Genomic DNA, 17838 nt, shown 5'->3' on the forward strand with positions numbered 1-17838 from the left:
TATCTTTTTGATATTGAGGTATACTGTAATATGATAATGGAACAGAGTTTGTAAATTCCATTATAGAGTAGTTATGCACGTAATTGCCAGAACTGAAGATTGTTCATTGGAAACCTCGGTACAGCCAGTCGCAGGATTCAGTTGATATGGCCAACCAAGACGTAGAAAATAGGCTGGCTTTATGGATGAGGGATAATCCAACTACAAAGTGGTCTAATGGTCCTTACTTTATCCAATTTACGAAAAACAGAGCTCTACATTCTAGAATTAAACAATCACCATACAAATCTATGTTTGGGATATAACCAAGAGCTGGAATGTCAACCTCAACCTTGCAATCAGATATTATAAAAAAATATTGAGTACAAAGATGAACTACAGAAAAGTTTTGAAGACATGAAAGCAGAAGAGAAAGGAACTTAATAAACACAATCAGGGGAGCATATGCTTGCTAGTAAATCGACCAGTATTTTTCTAATTAGAGAAGAAGCCAAAGAAACTGTAATAAAGCAAGCCAAGCGAATGAAAGATATCTCCGATGCAACACATCCTCAGTTTGATATTGGAGGTAATGCAGTTGTTCCCATTCCAGATATTGATAGAGTAAAAGCTGGTTTGTGAAATCTCATCTGTTTAGTTCTTGAAAAAAATTAAGGTGGTCTGTTCAAAATTGGAATGAAAGATGGAGTTCTGAATAAATTATATTCAAGGTAAGAAATGATATTTAAACTGAATTAGTTCAGTATATATTCAATAAATATATGGTTATTACTTATATTAACTTGATAAATATTCATACAATAGACTACAGCTCATAAGGGTACAAGTTTGACACAAAAATTTACTATATTTCACTCAGAATATCAGCAAGAAAAGGAATTGTAGGAATTGGACAAGGGTTCGTCTGTTTTTCTTGTAAAAAGATTGTTCTTCAGAGAGACGTTTCTGTGTGAAAAATGGTTCTCTTTGCAATTCTAAGGGCACAGCAGTTTGCCATGTCTAAAATAAGTAATTTGTAATAACGGTACTCTATTAAATAACATTCAAGTAAAATATTTTTCTTCAATGATGGGTTCTTTCCTTAAACTCTGTAAGTATAGTTTAATACAATAATTTTGGATTCAATTATATTGTCTAACAAATTAGTCAAAAGACTAATAAAATAGGTTCCTCCTAACGCTGCCACTTAGAACGCGTTTCTCTAGCTAATTCGAGTTTTCGCTAGATTTGTCAGTTAAAGCACATTTTCCCTAGCGTTTGTGTTTGTAAGTGAATTTGGGTTTTCACTAGCGTTGTCAGTTAAAACGCCTTTTCCCTAGTTAATTCGGATTTTGACTAATTTCAGGTTTTTACTGTAACACACACACATATATAAATATTAAAACACGCACACACACATATATATATATATATATATGTGTGTGTGTGTGTGTGTGTTACAGTAAAAACCCAAAATTAGTCAAAATCCGAATTAACTAGGGAAAAGGCGTTTTAACTGACAATGCTAGTCAGGGTTTACATTTAGTCAAGAGAAGGTTTACACGCACACACACACACACACATATATATATATATATATATATATATATATATATATATATATATATATATATACACCTTCTCTTAATATGCTATTATTTTGAATAATGTTAAACCTTTCTTCTTCCCTTACTTTTTCCACTTCTTAAAATCATATTGCATTATAGCTAGCATGAGTGCTTTTGTACATTTCCTCGTATCTTGAATATGCATACAAGGAAAACACAAAGTTTTTTTTTTTAGTTTTAAGTGGCAACCCTACTTTTCTTGCTTTTTTCACTACTTAAAACCATATTTCATTATAACTAGCACATGAGTGCAATTTACACATTTTTTTTTTTTTTTGTATCTTGATTATACATACAAGAAAACACAGGGATCCCCCCCCCTCAGATTTGAATAGCAAAAAAGTATACACTTCCCATATGCTGTAAAATAATAACAGTCAAAGATATGCACAATCTCAGTGAACTGTAAAGTAGATATGCTCTTAAACTGTGCGTTTTGCCCCTGACAGATGAAACGTAGACAATAGCTTGTGTGTCATATTACTAGTCAGTCGAAATAGCAGCATCTACAGTGGAGAAGACTTTTAGTGTTCTTCAATTTAGCGAAACAGAATCCTTAACCCTTCTGCAACGGCATTTTTGATCACGATTTTCCAACTAAAAAATTAGTCTAAATAATAGCTCATAATTTAGAATCATAAGCTATTTTTGCAACGGTAAAAGTACTAGATAAACAAATGTATCTCAAGAAGTTGATGATAGAGTTTGCATCATTATTCAATGCAGCCAGAAAAATCAATGAAGAGGGTGAATTGTGAAGTGCATATTTCTCAGCCCTGTGTCTCTTGATAATTTAGAGAAAAGAGCTGAAAATGATTCTTTCAAAGTGCCAATGTTGCAAAATCTATTAGATTTTGACAAAAGTGCTTTGAATTGTTTGCTGATTGCTTAGTTTTCCCTGATGAAGCAACATTTTCGTTTGTGGGAAAGTAAAAGCACTATATTCGCTTTTGGAAAACAGAGAGTGCCAAATTCACAGACAATAATTTTGTGATTCCTTTGAGGTAAATGAGTTCTGTGGTAGTTTCCTGAAAGAAAGTGTACAGCCCCTTCTTTTTTCACAAGCAAACTGTCATGGGAGCAACTCTTTTGGATATGTTAACTTAATGCCATAGTTGCAGGAAGACATTGGCAACTTTATTGATTGGTCTGTCTATGTGCGAGATTATACCGATAAACATCTTCTGTATCAATGGGTTGGACAAGTTGCTCACTACAACATACCACTTACTCATTGGTCCCCCAGAAGTTATAATATTGCACCTTGCGATTTCTTCCTGTGGGATTTCGTAAAGGAACAAAATATTCATCTTTCCACTTGCTGTTGATCTAGTGGAGCTGAAAGCCGCTAGATCACGCAGTATCACAGCCACTCTTCGATTGGCTTGAATCAGATACTTTTACAGATGTTTTAGCGGAAATGGGTTACCATCTGTTGATCTAACAGATCTGAAAGCCAGTAGATCACACAGGAAACAGCCACTATCAATTGGCTTTATTCAGATACCTTAATACACTGTCGATCTAGCAGAACTGAAAGCCGTTAGATCACACAGTGTCACAGCCACTATCTAGCGAAGCTGAAAGCCATATACATCACATAGTATCACAGTCATCATTGATAGCCTTGATTCAGATACTTTAACATACGTTTTAGCGAAAATGGGTTACCAGATCGATGTGTGCCATGTGACTAAGGGGTCACTAATAAAACATCTTTGAGCTTCTCTAACAAAACTTAAAATAATCTCATAAATTCTGATACAGGTAGCATATAATATCTTGCATAGTTCTTGCTTCATTACGTATTGAAACTGTATACTTCTTAATGAATCGTCCTGTATTTTAAGATTATATAGCAAAATTTTTAAATTGTATATGTAATTCTTTATAAAACTAGCTGAAAAATATAATTCAGATCCTCTAATTACTGGGTACTTTTTTGTGTATACTTTTGATATATTTTATAAAAAAATGTTTTATTATTCTGATCTTTGCTGATTAAATATGGTGCTGAAGTTGGAGCGATTCAAAGTTTATTTCTAAATTAATTGTGGAATGCACATTTTTAAGTCTTTTGCAATCTATTATTGAAATACAGCTCATATAAAAATATATATTTATTGTATGTAAAAATGCATGTACAAGTTGACAGTGAAACACAATGTGTTAATAATAGTTTTTTGTGAAGTTTCATGTTTCCTTAAGGCTACCAGTGATATGCAGTCAGCAGAATTATGATTTTCGATTTACATTTCACCTACTTTTACAGCTTCAATATATTTTCAAAGAACAGGAGTCAACTGCATGTACAGGGGTTAGGAATCTATGACTTGTAAATCATTTATAGTATAAATGCAATTTTTTCAAATTATAAATGGTTTACAAAATATTGTTAACAAGAAATACAAGATATTTCAGTCTTTCTCATTGCCAGCTACATTTTTAATGGTACTTTATTATATAATTTTTCTTGTATTAATTTATGCTTTGTAAACATATAATTTCCTTTCAGATATCAGAACTTTATCAGACAAAGCAAAGAGGAAATTACTAAGAAATGTGAAGAATGTGAAATAGCACAAAAAAGTATCAAAGATCTATCTAAAGAACTGGAGGAATTCAAACATATTTTATTTAGATTCCAATTAAATAATCATGAACTTAAAAAGATGGAAAGAAATGCAAAATTAGAGAACGGAGAATTAAGAAAAAAGGTATTTATTAAAAGTGTTTTGGTCTGAATATTTCCGAAATACTCTTTATGCTTTTAATTACAAATTGTCATTCTATGAAATTATTTTCAAATATCCTATTAATACTAAAATTAACTAATTAAACCCTAGTTTACCCTGCTGTCAAATAAATTTATTTAATATGACTTGCAATATCACACACTTAGTAATTCATGATGAAATGTTTATATAATCATTCAGCCTTATATAAATTAGAGTTTGTTTTTCCACGATAAAAAGCCCTGAAAAAATAATATTCTTTTTAATACAGAAATTTATATAATACTATTTATTGTGGTGAAACATAGTTAAACAATTTTGTTTTACTTGTATAATTATTTTTATTTGTTAAATAGTTCCTTTACTTTATAATTCCTTTAATTTGTTGTTACACCAACTAACAACTATGTTTTAGTCCTAAATTAAATAAAAACCATTAAAGAACTTGCTACTAGCGTTTTCAATTCATAGATTATGTTTAAATTAAAGTGTAAATTTTTAGTGCTCCTCCCCCCCCCCTTTTTTAAATAGTACAGTATTCCTCAATGAAGAGTGAAGTAGTTTGTCTTTTTATAAACTCTTTTAAAGAGAAGTTTTAATTATTTATTCTTTTATCTATTATAATATATGGTCACACCTCTCTGCGCAGCCACTCCTATGTTCTGAGAAAATTTTGCTGCCTTGAAGGGTTTTCTTTACAATGCAAGATAATTGTTATAATACGTAATATAAACAAGCATAACACATTTAAAATGAAGTTTGAGAACTTATCCAAAGAGAAAAGAGTGCCATGGGTTTTTGCATTTTATTGAAAAATGATATGATTTTGCTTTTTTAAGTTTATTTCATTTCTCAGAAACAACCACTTTTCTTAAGTTAAAATATTTAAAAGGTAAATCTCTACTCAATTCGTTTGTTATTGAGTCGGAATTTCTAATGATTTAATCTATTTTTCTCAATTTGCTTGAGCTGAAAGTTTAGCTGGATTACAACTACCACCTGTAAAACATTCCGTGCCAAGGATAAAGTCGGTACCTGAAAGGCTAATTAAATTCATTTGTGAAAAAGTTAAACACACAACGAACACAAATTAATTTAAATCAATTTTAAATTTGATTTGAAGTTAAGTAAAACACATTTTCAATACACTCATGAATGGAAAGACGTTCCTCGCAAATGGAACTTGCATCAAAGCACTCCATTGTTGCTTCATGCTGGAAGAAGTCGGGGTCATGCTCTATTCTAGCAAGCTTCAAGAGCTCTGCTAATTGATCTGCCGCTGTCAATTCATCGAATAAATATAATTGGTTTTTATTTCTCTGCTGCTGATACCATTTAGATAAACAAAATATTTAGTAATCACTTCTTGGCTTTTTTTTTTTTTTTTCCAAGAGGTTTTAACCCCCTGGCTGCATAATTTTTTAAAAATCATTATTTAGATTTGATGTCTGCAAATAATTTCAAATATTCTTTTAAGAAAGTGAACTGATACAATATGTTACACGATAATAATATAATATAATAAAAATCTGTAATTGAAAAATAAACACTCTAAACTGTGAAAAATGCGGAATGCAACAAAAAATGGATTACCTGTGAAAATCGCACCAGAACTGTGTATCCCGCGAAAGTCGCGGATGCACAGCTGGAAGGTTAATCCACTTAAGAGCATCTCCAACAGAGATTTTCTTTGCACTTGCACATTCGCATCTATCCATCTATACATGTAATGACATCACAGAGCGCCTTGTGTATATTCCATCTTGAATCATTTTATAGCACCATGATCGAATGGCTGATGTTTTATTTGTCTGTACAAATAACAGTTTAACTCTTGTGAACTTATCTCCTTGTGCATGACATGCTGCATTGTCCAATACAAGGAGAACTTTTCTGTTTCGATTCTTTTCTTTTCTTTTTTCTTTTTTTTCCCCTTCTTTTTTTTTTAATAATTGAATTTTACTAGTATTTTGAAAAAAGGAATGACGTCATCCATGCTTTTTTGATCGCCTACAAGAATACGCCAAGACGGTTTGAATCTTTTCCTTTAAAACATCTGGGTTTTTTTTCTTCAAATACCAGGGTCTTCTCTTTCTCCCCAACTATACTCCCACAAAAACTAATGGTAAGCCACTCCTTCATAATTTTTCCACTTCTGGCTTCTTCGGATTTTTGTATCATATATTAATTGGGCAAAGTGCGAAAAAAAAAGAGTGTTTTATCCATGCTGAATATGTCCTTGTCATCATATCCAGCCAAAAGCCCTGGGAGACGCTCCTGCCAATCTTCATATGAACTGAGGTCGACATCGGCCATTTTGCCACACAGTGATCGTAGGATGATGTGTAAGAAATCTGCCCAGCCACCCATTGCTGTCTGATAAATTTTTAATTTCCAATTCATCCACGAGTTCTTTTCCTTTTTTGTTGCATCATAGATTCAATGATAGGAATTTTCTTTGAAAATTGAAACCATTCTGAAACAGACTCATTTATGTTGCCAAATTTTTTGTTTTACACCCTTCATTCTTTCAAAATCTAATCCTTGTTTTTAATGTTTTGTTTTGTTTTCTTTCACAGTTAAATAATTCGGTTAATTTTCTCGACGATTTTCTGTTCTCATATTATTGATGCAGAACTTGAATGTGTTGCTCTAGATATAGAATAACGTGCTTCGGCATCGTTGCTACTTTAGACTAAATGACTAGCTAATGAAAGAAGCAAGAAGGAATTTTTTGTTCCAAATTATTGGAATCCACTAATAACCAATAGGAAGTAAGAAATACAAATCATCTTTCTTAAGATTACCTTGATTACTTTTTCGGCTCATAGTTAGAAACAGGAAGTGATTATATTTTTTTGAAAATGGGATGGGTGGACTATTGCGCCATGCATTCAGGGGGTACTGGTGGCCCTTGCTAGGAGTTATTTTAATATTAAGTCTCTGGGCAGAAAAATCCATGTCACAAAAAGGCCGTTAAGAGAGGTGGCCTGTTTGAGGAGGTTTTAAAGTATATGCATTTTAATGTATAAGCCTTAAAATAAAAATGTAATTTAGTGTAAAAGCCTTAAATGTATATATGCATAAGAATAAATCATCCTATGTAATTAATGACAAATTTGTTATAATTATTTACAAATTTATAAAAAGATTTTTTTTTTATGTTTTGTACAATTTAGTGCTATTTTGTTTGCTTACAAGCAAATTTTTAACGGATGACTATAGAAGTAATTAATTTCCCTGGCTAAATTTTCGATATTTCTTCAACTTATGACTTCTAATTATATTAGTTCTCTGGGCTTTTCCCTTCTCAGAATCACTGTATGTTAAAACATGCTTTATTAAAAACACTTTTACAAATTATTTAATATAAAAAATATTTTTCATGAAATTTAATTTTTAAAGAATAGAATGACCATCCTAAGAAACTATTTAAACTGTAAATTATATATCTTATAATGAAAAAATACTGGAAATTTTTATAAAATAGCTTATGAGATTGCATAAGAATTCTAAGAAACATTAAAACTACTATTTGTAACACAAGTTGAATTATGTTAAGGTTAAGGTAATGAATTATGTTAAAGATAAAGTCCTTGTTTAAAATTTTAAAACAGCATTCAATCCTAGTTAGTGTTCTTTACATAAATATTAAAGAAGTGTTATTATATGCACCTAATACATATTTTAATAAAAATTTAAGCAAAGGAAACTTCATAAATTCTACTTCAAATCTTTTTTCTATAGCAAATTGTAAGAAATCACTTGCTTTAATCAAAGACAACTTTTTTTTTATTTTCATGTATTATTACAGATAATGATAGATGAAAAATACTAATAAAAAGTACTCAGCTAACAAGTAATAAATACTTGTCTATTAGAATTTAATTTCTAAAAATTGCAAATAATGATCAATTATTAATCTCAAAATTGAAATATCAATTAGAATACTAATGAAAAATCTTCTGTTGCATATCATTCTCATTCTCATACTGATATCAAAAGTGCACTGCATAAGTGGATATTGAATAGTTGGTAAAATGACAGGAATCGAGAAGTAGTTAATGAACTCCACATAGTAAAATCTTTCACCTGGAAGTATTTAATTTTTAACTCGACTGTACATCAGTCACTTGTATCATACTTGCATGTATTAACTATTTGGTGAATCTCTACCTATTGTTTCCCTTAACCATATGCTACATTTAATTGAATGTCCTGTTTTTCATAAAGACCGCCAACTTCTTTGGTTTTAATTTTTCTTATATAGTGGTAGAGAGATCTCATGCTGATTTATTTCTGTTCTGGAAAGAAATTGGCATTTTTTTTATGATCTGAATTTGTAATTGTACTTTATTACAGTATTATTTTTGCAGGCTTTTAAGATGAATTTTATGAAACTAATATCTAGACTTCATAATTGAACCTTTTATCCTTTTATCAGTGCAGCATATCTTTGGAAAGGATATTGTGACAGGAAACAACCACATCCATCTATTAAATACATGTATTTTTCTTTCCTGTCTGATTCACCCCTCCTTGATTTAGCTTCAGCATGGATAACTAGTTGTGTTAAATTTTGAAAGCATAAATAACATTATTCAAAGAAAAGGTCTGACCATTTATAAGATAGTTTTATTATTTTTTTGCATTCAATAGGGCTATTTGCTAAGTAGATGTGTTTGGGTTAATAAACTTTGATCAAACTCATTGATTTTTTTTTTTTTTTTTTATCTCAGCAGAAACTATGGGCTGTAATAAGGACACATAGACCCATGAGGATGGATAATGCTTAATTTGTCCATGTATATGGAAAGGGAATTAAAAGGCTGTCCTCGACCTTGGTGTGAGCTTTCTGCATAAAGCAGCGTTGGAAGTTGTGTGGAGCGTAAATTGTTAATTATGGAGATTAAAATAACAACTGGTGAGAATATTAATGATTGGGAATAGTAGTAAAAAAGTAAAAATAGAATAATTTACTGCAGCCTGGCTCTTTGTTTTCTGGGATGCCAGGTGAATGGAAGATATTAAGGGTTTGGCTTCCCCTCATGCTTGCGGCTGAGGATCGACCACTGCAAACAAGTAAGTGGATGACATAGTTTGCCCATGGAGGAGGAGGGGTCTGACTTCTCCAAAGAGGAAGAGATTATATTCTGGGAAATTGATGCCAGCATTGCTAAATAGTGAATTAGCATAATAGTTTCAAGAAATCCTGTTTGTATGGCTGTAATCTGGAGAAACAAATTTGCAGACTGTAACCAAATGTCCCATGAATGGAGAATGTAAGGAATCGGCATAATAAAAATTGCTGACCTAGCCTCATTGTCAGAAAAAGAATGTAAATAGAATCTGAAGTTTGATTTTGTAACTTAATTTTTATTTTTTATTCACACATTCATTAAAAAAAACTTTGATTGCTTGATGCCAAAATGGAAGATAGGATTTTGCATTAGTGGATATACTTTTTAAATCCGCACAGTGTTGATGTTGATGCTAACAATTATATATACCATCTTCTATCATTGTTTAGAGTGGGATATTGGTGCAGTTACCCAACATTTATTATTGTAAAATCTGTTCCAACTTGGTCTTTGTGGAACAAAGTTTTATAAATTGCAACATTTCTTCAGAAAAAGCTAAAAAATAATTAGTTCCTGCTTTTTTTTAAAAACTCAGTTAGAATTATATGCAATTCATTATTTTTTAACATACAGATTTCATTGTTTTAAATTTATAGAAATAACTGAAATATATTTTTATATTTTAAAATTCTTTTTTTAGATTGAAGAATTGGAACAAGAATTGTGGTTAGAAAGATCGTCTTTGTCAGAAAATACTGCTGACCGAGATATTGCAATTGCACATTATATGTTTAAAAAGAAACAGGAGCTTCCTAAGAAATCAAAAGATAAAGAACTAAAAATAAAAAGTATGCATCATTTTTTTAAAAATTTTTTATTTACTTATTCAAACTATATTGTAATTGTTCTTAAGATTTAAATTTTGCTGCATTTTATTTAGAACATCATATCTTCATTTTTGTGATAGTAAATTCATTATAGAATTATAAATAGAATGCTTGATGAATTCCTATGATAATGTTCATTTTTCAGATATCCATGGCTTATTCTGAGAGAATTATATTATTAACTAGCTGCCTTTGACGACCAGCCGGTTCGCCAATCTGAATGCTTGTTAAAATTTTAATAATTAAATATTTCATGGAACTGCCATTTTAATTGCTTCTTCATTAAAATATTTTAAAACTTCAAATTTTAATAATCATATAATTCACTCACTATATTATAAAGGCCTTCAGCCATAACATAATATGTATCTCTCTAATTTTCTGTTAGCTCCCGTAGAATTTATGCTTTAAAATAAAGTGGAAATGATTAAACTGCAATTAATATAATGATTTTTTTTTTTTAAATATGAGTACTGAAAACAGAGTCGCTGAGAATTTCAACCTTATAGGCACTAAAGAATATTTTTCTTAGTTTATATAATATCTCAAGAAGTTGTCAACAAAATTTTCTCAGATTCTTAATGAACAGATCGATTAATTAACAATGTTTAGTTTTAAATGCATCAAAAACTTAAAAAAATAAACAGAATCGTTTGAAATAATCTGTCGAAAACATATTAAGCCATCAAAACCAAGTCCATATCCGTTGAAAATAGTTATCAACAATCAGAACACAATGCGCATACGTGAATTTTCAACGCCAATTATGACAACACAAATGAGTGAATATTCTACTCCAGTTGGGGTAACGCTATGTAGATTAGAAATTTTTAATTTCCTTTATTCTGTTTTATTTTTATTCAAAAGTACTTCAGAATGAATCTGAAAGATCGATTAATTAACAATGTTTCATTTTAAATGCATCAAATATTAAGAAAATAAACAGAATCGTTTGAAATAATCGGCTGAAAAATGTTGTCGCCGCTCTGTTTGCTTTCTGTTTCTCATGGACAGCCAAAAACCCTACGTGTTGACCGTGTTGGCGAGCCATTAGACGGGTGGTGTACTGTGATCCCTGGTGTATCAATCGGCTGGTAGCTAGCCACCTAAGTGGTTAGTTTGCTAGGGATCAAGCGAAGGGATCACTTCTTGGGCTTGGCGTTAAAGGTGGTCACTGTCCCCGGGGTGACTCCCAGCGTATAGGTACCGATTAGCACTAGGGTGGATGCCGAGGCTGGGAATGACCAGAACCGGTAATTGCCTTCCTTTGTTTGGCTCCGTGGTGGGCGGTGCCGTCGGACCCGAATTCTTTTGCTATATCGTATGGGCTCTTCCAAACGTGGTCCTTTCAGTGGGCGTCATAATGTACAAATTACTCCTCATTTTGAACAACATTTCGACCGATATTTTGTAATGAAACGTGTATCTGATAAAAACGAATCTTTTGATACAGTGTCTCCTTTCTTAGTGCAGAAATCTATCTCCGCAACAGTTGGGAAAGCTGCATCTATAAAAAAAATGAAATCTGGTGACTTGCTTATAGAGAGGTCAGTACTCGAAAACAAGCCCAGAATATTCAAAAAGTGAAAGCTCTGGCCACGATCCCTGTTACTATCAGCCCTCACACATCATTAAACACATCTCAAGGCGTCATTACTTGCGGGGAAATATTTAACCTTCCTTTAGATTATATTCAAGACGAGTTAAAACCACAAGGTGTTATAAAAGTTCGCCGCATTACCATCCTGCGAGAACGACAAATACTCGAAACCAAGCATCACATCCTCACTTTTAAGTCGGTCGCAAAAACTGCCAGACTTCGTATATGCAGGTTATATCAAGCTACCTGTCCGGCCATATATCCCAAACCCACTTAAATGTTTCAAGTGCCAGCGTTTTGGGCACTCGAAAGCTAATTGCCGCGGAACTGTTACTTGCGCCCGTTGCTCTGAAAAAGGGCATGAAAGCCAACAATGCTCCGCACCAGAGAAGTACGTAAACTGCGAAGGCGAACATACTTCTTTCACCCGGTTATATCAACGCTGGAAACTTGAAAAGCAAATCACCACTACCAAAATTAAAGAGGAAATTTCTTACCCCGATGCAAGAAAGAAAGTACTTGCACAGACACCGTTACCTGGTGTAAGCTATAAATCCGTGGTCCAGAAAAGCTTTTGTGGTAACTGCATTAAGAAGTTTATGCAAATAAAATCTCAAAAATCGTCGGATTCGGACACAGAAGAATCCATAAACAATATTTCTGACTCTGGAAAGACAGATAAAAAGCAAAGAAAATCGAAATCTGACAACTCCCTAAAATTAAAGCTTGCAAAGCGAGGACTATCAAAGTCAGACCTATCTTCGAAATTGAAGAAAATTATTTCTAAAAACTCTGTAGTTTTGGGACTTGCTAGTCAAGGGATAGCTCATAGAGATTTGACATCCATTTTTGGAGGCATGCAAAACAGTCCTGATCTCAAACTCCATCCTTCTGAGGGTGAGGATGAATTTGGGATGAATTGCGATATTTCCGCAACACAAACAGCTGACAATATTTCTCCTCCTGCAATTAGAATTTCTTAATGGGTACCTTCCTTTCGTGGAATTGTCGCGGCATTCGGTCTAAAATACAAGACATCAAATCTATTTTTAACAAATTTCATCCTGTTTGCTTCGGTGTTCAAGAAACCTTCTTGACGCCTAACATTCCACTTAAATTAAGAAGCTATAATTGTGTGTGAAGAGATACAGACACTGGATCTCGTAATTCGGTTGGTGTTTGTATCTTTACTTCAAATTTGTATCCTAGCACACCTCTTGTTTTGCATAATTCTTTACAGGCTGTGGCTGTACAAGTTCACATACGAACGTTGGTCACAGTCTGCTGCATTTATTTACCGCCTCATGATGTCATATGTCAGCAAGAACTTGATAACTTAGTAGACCAGCTTCCTTCACCTTTCATTTTATTGGGAGACTTCAGTGGACATAGTACTTTGTAGAGTTCGGATAGTGCAAACTCTCGTGGACAACAGATTTAGCAGTTTATTACTAAAAACTGTCTCTGCCTGCTCAACAGTGAAGAGAAAACTTACTTTCACAAACCCATACGTAGTTTCCATAGTCTTGATCTGGCCATATGTACACCTGAACTGCTGCCATTTCTCACTCTAACAGTTAACAATAATCTTGACTGCAGTGATCACTTCCCCGTTATTGTTTCCCATGTTAATGGAGGTGGTGCGACTACTTGTCCACCAAGGTTTTTATTCAAGCGGGCAGATTGGGATGTATTCACGCAATTAGTAGATATCACATAAACTATGGTCAGTACTTGTGACATCACAGAAGCAGTACAACATGTCATTGACAGCATATTAAGCGCCGCAAATGCGACTATCTCGAAGACTTCCCCACGTCTAAGAAAATTTCGTAGACCGTAGTGGAATGAAGCTTGCCGTAATAGTCATAAACAGCAAAAAAATATATATATATGGAACATCTTTCGAAGGGACCCGACAACAGAAAATCTTGTTGTTTTTAAACGAGCCAAAGCCCTTGCTCGTCTAATTCGTCGCCGTAGTCAGAGGGAATCTTGGATTAAATTCGTATCATCTATCACATCCTCCACATCCAGTAAGCATTTATGAAAGAAAAAGGCTGCTAGTGGAATATATTGGGAAACCTCTAAATACAGGAAATAAGGCACATTCTGCTCCATCAGACGTGGCCAATGCTCTCGGTCAAGCATTTGCACAGGTCTCCGCGTCGGATTCGTATAATCCTATTTTTCTGGCAATTAAGAATTCCGCGGAATGGTTGCATCTGCGCTTTAATGACCGATGTACTTTTCCCTATAACTGTGAATTCAGGGTGTTTGGACTGCAAATGGCCTTATCTCAAGCCCATGATACCAGTCCAGGGCCAGGTGGGATCACATATATTATGCTCCACTATCTGAATACAACTTCCCTTTCAAATCTGCTAGTATTATTTAACAGAATATGGCTTGAACGGAAATATTCTTCACAATGGCGTGAAGCTATTGTGATCCCAATCTTAAAACCTGATAAGGAACCATTAAATCCTCTGAACTACAGACCAATTGCTCTGACGAGTTGCCTTTGTAAGACCTTTGAGCGCATGGTCAATACACGTCTTGTATATGAACTGGAGAAACAGGGATGTATCTCCCCGTTGCAGAGTGGTTTCCGTAGAGGTAGATCTACATTTGATAACCTCGTTTTTCTGGAAACCCAGATTCGCAACACGTTAGGAGGAATCACCTTGTCTCCACATTTTTTTAATATTGAGAAGGCATACGACCGAGCATGGCGCTATGGCATACTTTCGACACTTTTTAAATGTGGTTTTAGGGGAAATCTTCCCATATTCTTGTAGAACTTTTTATCACATCGGACTTTCAGAGTACGTGTAGGCAACTTTTATTCAAGCTGAGGCAGTCCCGCAGGGAAGTGTCCTCAGTGTTGCACTTTTTAGTGTTCATATTAGTCAAGTTTTATCTGTTTTACCTTCAACTGTTCAGGGATCACTTTATGTTGACGATTTGCAGATCTCATGCCAAGGCAGCAATATGAATTTAATCGAGTGACAATTGCAAAATGCCGTTAATAAAGTGTTGGCTTGGTGTGATCACAACGGGCATACTATCTATCCGGAGGAGAGCCGGTGCGTTCATTTCTGCAGCAAAAGAAATATCCATGTAGATCCTGTCATTCAAATACGAAATACGCCCATCTCAGTTGGGGATGAAATACGATTTCTGGGAGTAATTTTTGATCGGTAACTCTCCTTTCTTCCACATATCTCAAATCGGAAGAAATGCGAGAAATCATTAAATATTTTAAAGGTTCTCTCCAAAACATCTTGGGGCGCCGATCGGACATCTCTGCTCCATATGTTCCATATTTACGAAGCAGTTATCCTCTCTCGCATGGATTACGGGTGTATGGTTCCGCCCGTGATTCTTTACTGCGACGCTTGGATACCATTCACCATTCTGCCTTAAGGATTTGTTCCGGAGCATTTCGTACCTCTCCCGTTGAGCGCCTTTATACTATTTGCTACCATTTGCCTCTTGATTTAAGACGTAAAAAATTGGCTGCCTGTTATTATTTTCGTACAAAATCTTTGTCCAGTCATCCCATTTCTATTATAACACTATCAATTAGTCTTCGCAGACTATAATAGGCCCGTCCCTCTCACATTCTTCCATTTAGTGAGAGAGCGAAAGTACTTTTGCATGACTCGGGCCTTTCAAATGTTACAATTAAGACTGTATATTTATTTTGTTTCCCCACCCCCTGGGATATACCACAATTTTCTTAGATGAATCCCTTCTCAGGATTTAATAATTCGTCAAATGATCCAATTAATTTTAAACGCCTGTTTTTGCATCATCGCTATCGGTATTCTTCTTTAGTACCAATGTTTACGGATGGCTCAGCTATAGTTTGCATAATTACTGTTCTGTATTTACTGCTGAGTTGATGGCAATTTTCTGTGCTCAAAAAAAAATTTCTCCCTCCTCTCAGCGTAACTTCATTATTTATACCGATAATTTGAGTGCTCTGGAGACACTCTCGCGCTATAGCAATCGGATGCGTCCGATTGCGATTAGAATCCTATTTACTTGGCGTCTCCTACAAAATGAAGGTTTTCATATCCTTTTTAGTTGGATCCCGAGTCACGTAGGCATTGCTGGGAATGAAGAAGCTGATTCAGCACTTAATCTGCAGACTCATTTTTGTCCCATAAACTTCCATATTGCGACATTAAGAGATTTTTCATTAAACATATTTATTTAACATGGGATTTGAAGACCGAGAATAAACTTCATTCCGTCAAGCCTACATTTGGTTTATGGCCTGTTCACCCTACACGAGAGGTTGATATGAAATTGACTCGCCTCCGTATAGAACACACCCGTTTTACTCATCGTCATCTCATCTTGGGTGAAAGGGTGCCAATTTGTCTCACTTGTCATATTGCTTTTAGTGTGAAACATATTTAAATTAAATGTCCCGATTTTAATGTTCATCGTCATAATTTTTTCTACTTGTCTTCTCTTAACTTGCAAGACCTAGTGGGTGAAAAATAGCACCCAAATATTTTTAAATTTTTAAGAGCTATTGGTTTCTTTAACTATATATAACACCTATTTCATCTGTTTGTTCTTCCTTTTATGTTAAATGTATTTTTATGATTATTTTACATTTACGTTAATCATTGTCTTACGTTAAGACAGTTTTTTAATATTTGTATCGACGCATTTTACGTGGTTTTTATTGCTTTCACTTTTTTTAAATGTCTGCTCTAATTTTACCATATGCTTGGCGTAGTATAGCCAAATATGGCTCTTGCACCAATAAACCATACACAACAACAACAATCGGGAAATTTGTTATAAAACCTGGAATTATTGGGGAAAATCAAACAGCAGAAAGGAGGGCTACCCTGTTAATAGCAATTTCCAGCTTATTGAAGAAAACATGTTTTTGAAAAGTCTTATGGATTCTGTTTTCATAATATAGTAGTTTCATAGTATAAAGTTTACATAATAATAATAATAATAATGATTCAACCATGTTCGGTCTTTTTTAGGAAATATTCCTTTCAACAGATTTCTTAATTGGTATGTAACCAACTAAAAAATTTTTTTTCAAAACTAGTATTTTAATTCAATTTTGTTGGGATTTTTTACTGATATTGAATTCATATTTATTGTATGCTTACATGTTAAATTGAATATATATATATAACTGTAATTTGTTGCTGATTACAAATTAATGCCAATTAATTTTCTTTAGTAATCCCTTGAATTTATTTTTATGTAAGAAACATAAGTATGTTATTTTTGTTTGATGTTAATTTGAAGTCAAATCAAATATACAAATTTGATTTCACATTATATATTGTCAATTATCTTTATTACAGGAAAAGAACAAAAGAATTCATCAGAACTTGCAAAAAAGTAAGAATATGCCCTATATACTTATAATTGTTTCACTTTTGTAGAGTCTGAGTAAAAATTATGCAATTAGGAATAAATGTATATAAAAATATTGTATTAAAATAGAATCATTTTGAGAATTCCATTAATAGAAAAGAAAATTAAATGCTATGTATTTCAAAATTGCTATTATCATTGTTTATAAATTATATGAAGATCTTTATTCTGGGAAGCAAATTACAAAGGCACAATTTAAAGTGGTAGTTGGTTTATAATTACATAACTGCATCCATTGTAACTAATATGAATGTAATGTAGCAGTGGTTAATGGATTTATTCTTATTTGTATTATTTCTCAAATTAACTGCATGTAAATATGGTGCATTTCTAATAAGTTTTAGTGAAGTTTTATTTGGTGTATTGTGTTCTCATCTTGAAGAAAGTTTTGTAACTCTTTCTTGTAAATTGTTACTTAATTCTTAGAGAGCTTTCCTAATACAGGTGTCAAACTGAAGTTAGAAGGGTTTTTAAAAACATTATAAATAGAGGTTTGCT

General features: G+C 33.1%; 1 protein-coding gene across 2 annotated transcripts in view; it reads left to right on the forward strand.

The window, feature by feature from the left end:
* Nucleotides 1-17838, forward strand: part of LOC129963389 (uncharacterized) — an 83483-nt gene that overhangs the window by 53382 nt on the left and 12263 nt on the right. For both annotated transcript variants that reach the window (XM_056077728.1, XM_056077729.1), the window contains exons 13-15: nt 4123-4324; nt 10124-10271; nt 17268-17304. In XM_056077728.1, coding sequence (XP_055933703.1) covers nt 4123-4324; nt 10124-10271; nt 17268-17304 — 387 coding nt within the window. The remainder of the gene's footprint in view (nt 1-4122; nt 4325-10123; nt 10272-17267; nt 17305-17838) is intronic.

The sequence above is a fragment of the Argiope bruennichi genome, chromosome 3 (genome assembly GCF_947563725.1).
Source record: "Argiope bruennichi chromosome 3, qqArgBrue1.1, whole genome shotgun sequence".
NCBI classification, from domain to species: Eukaryota; Metazoa; Arthropoda; class Arachnida; order Araneae; family Araneidae; genus Argiope; species Argiope bruennichi.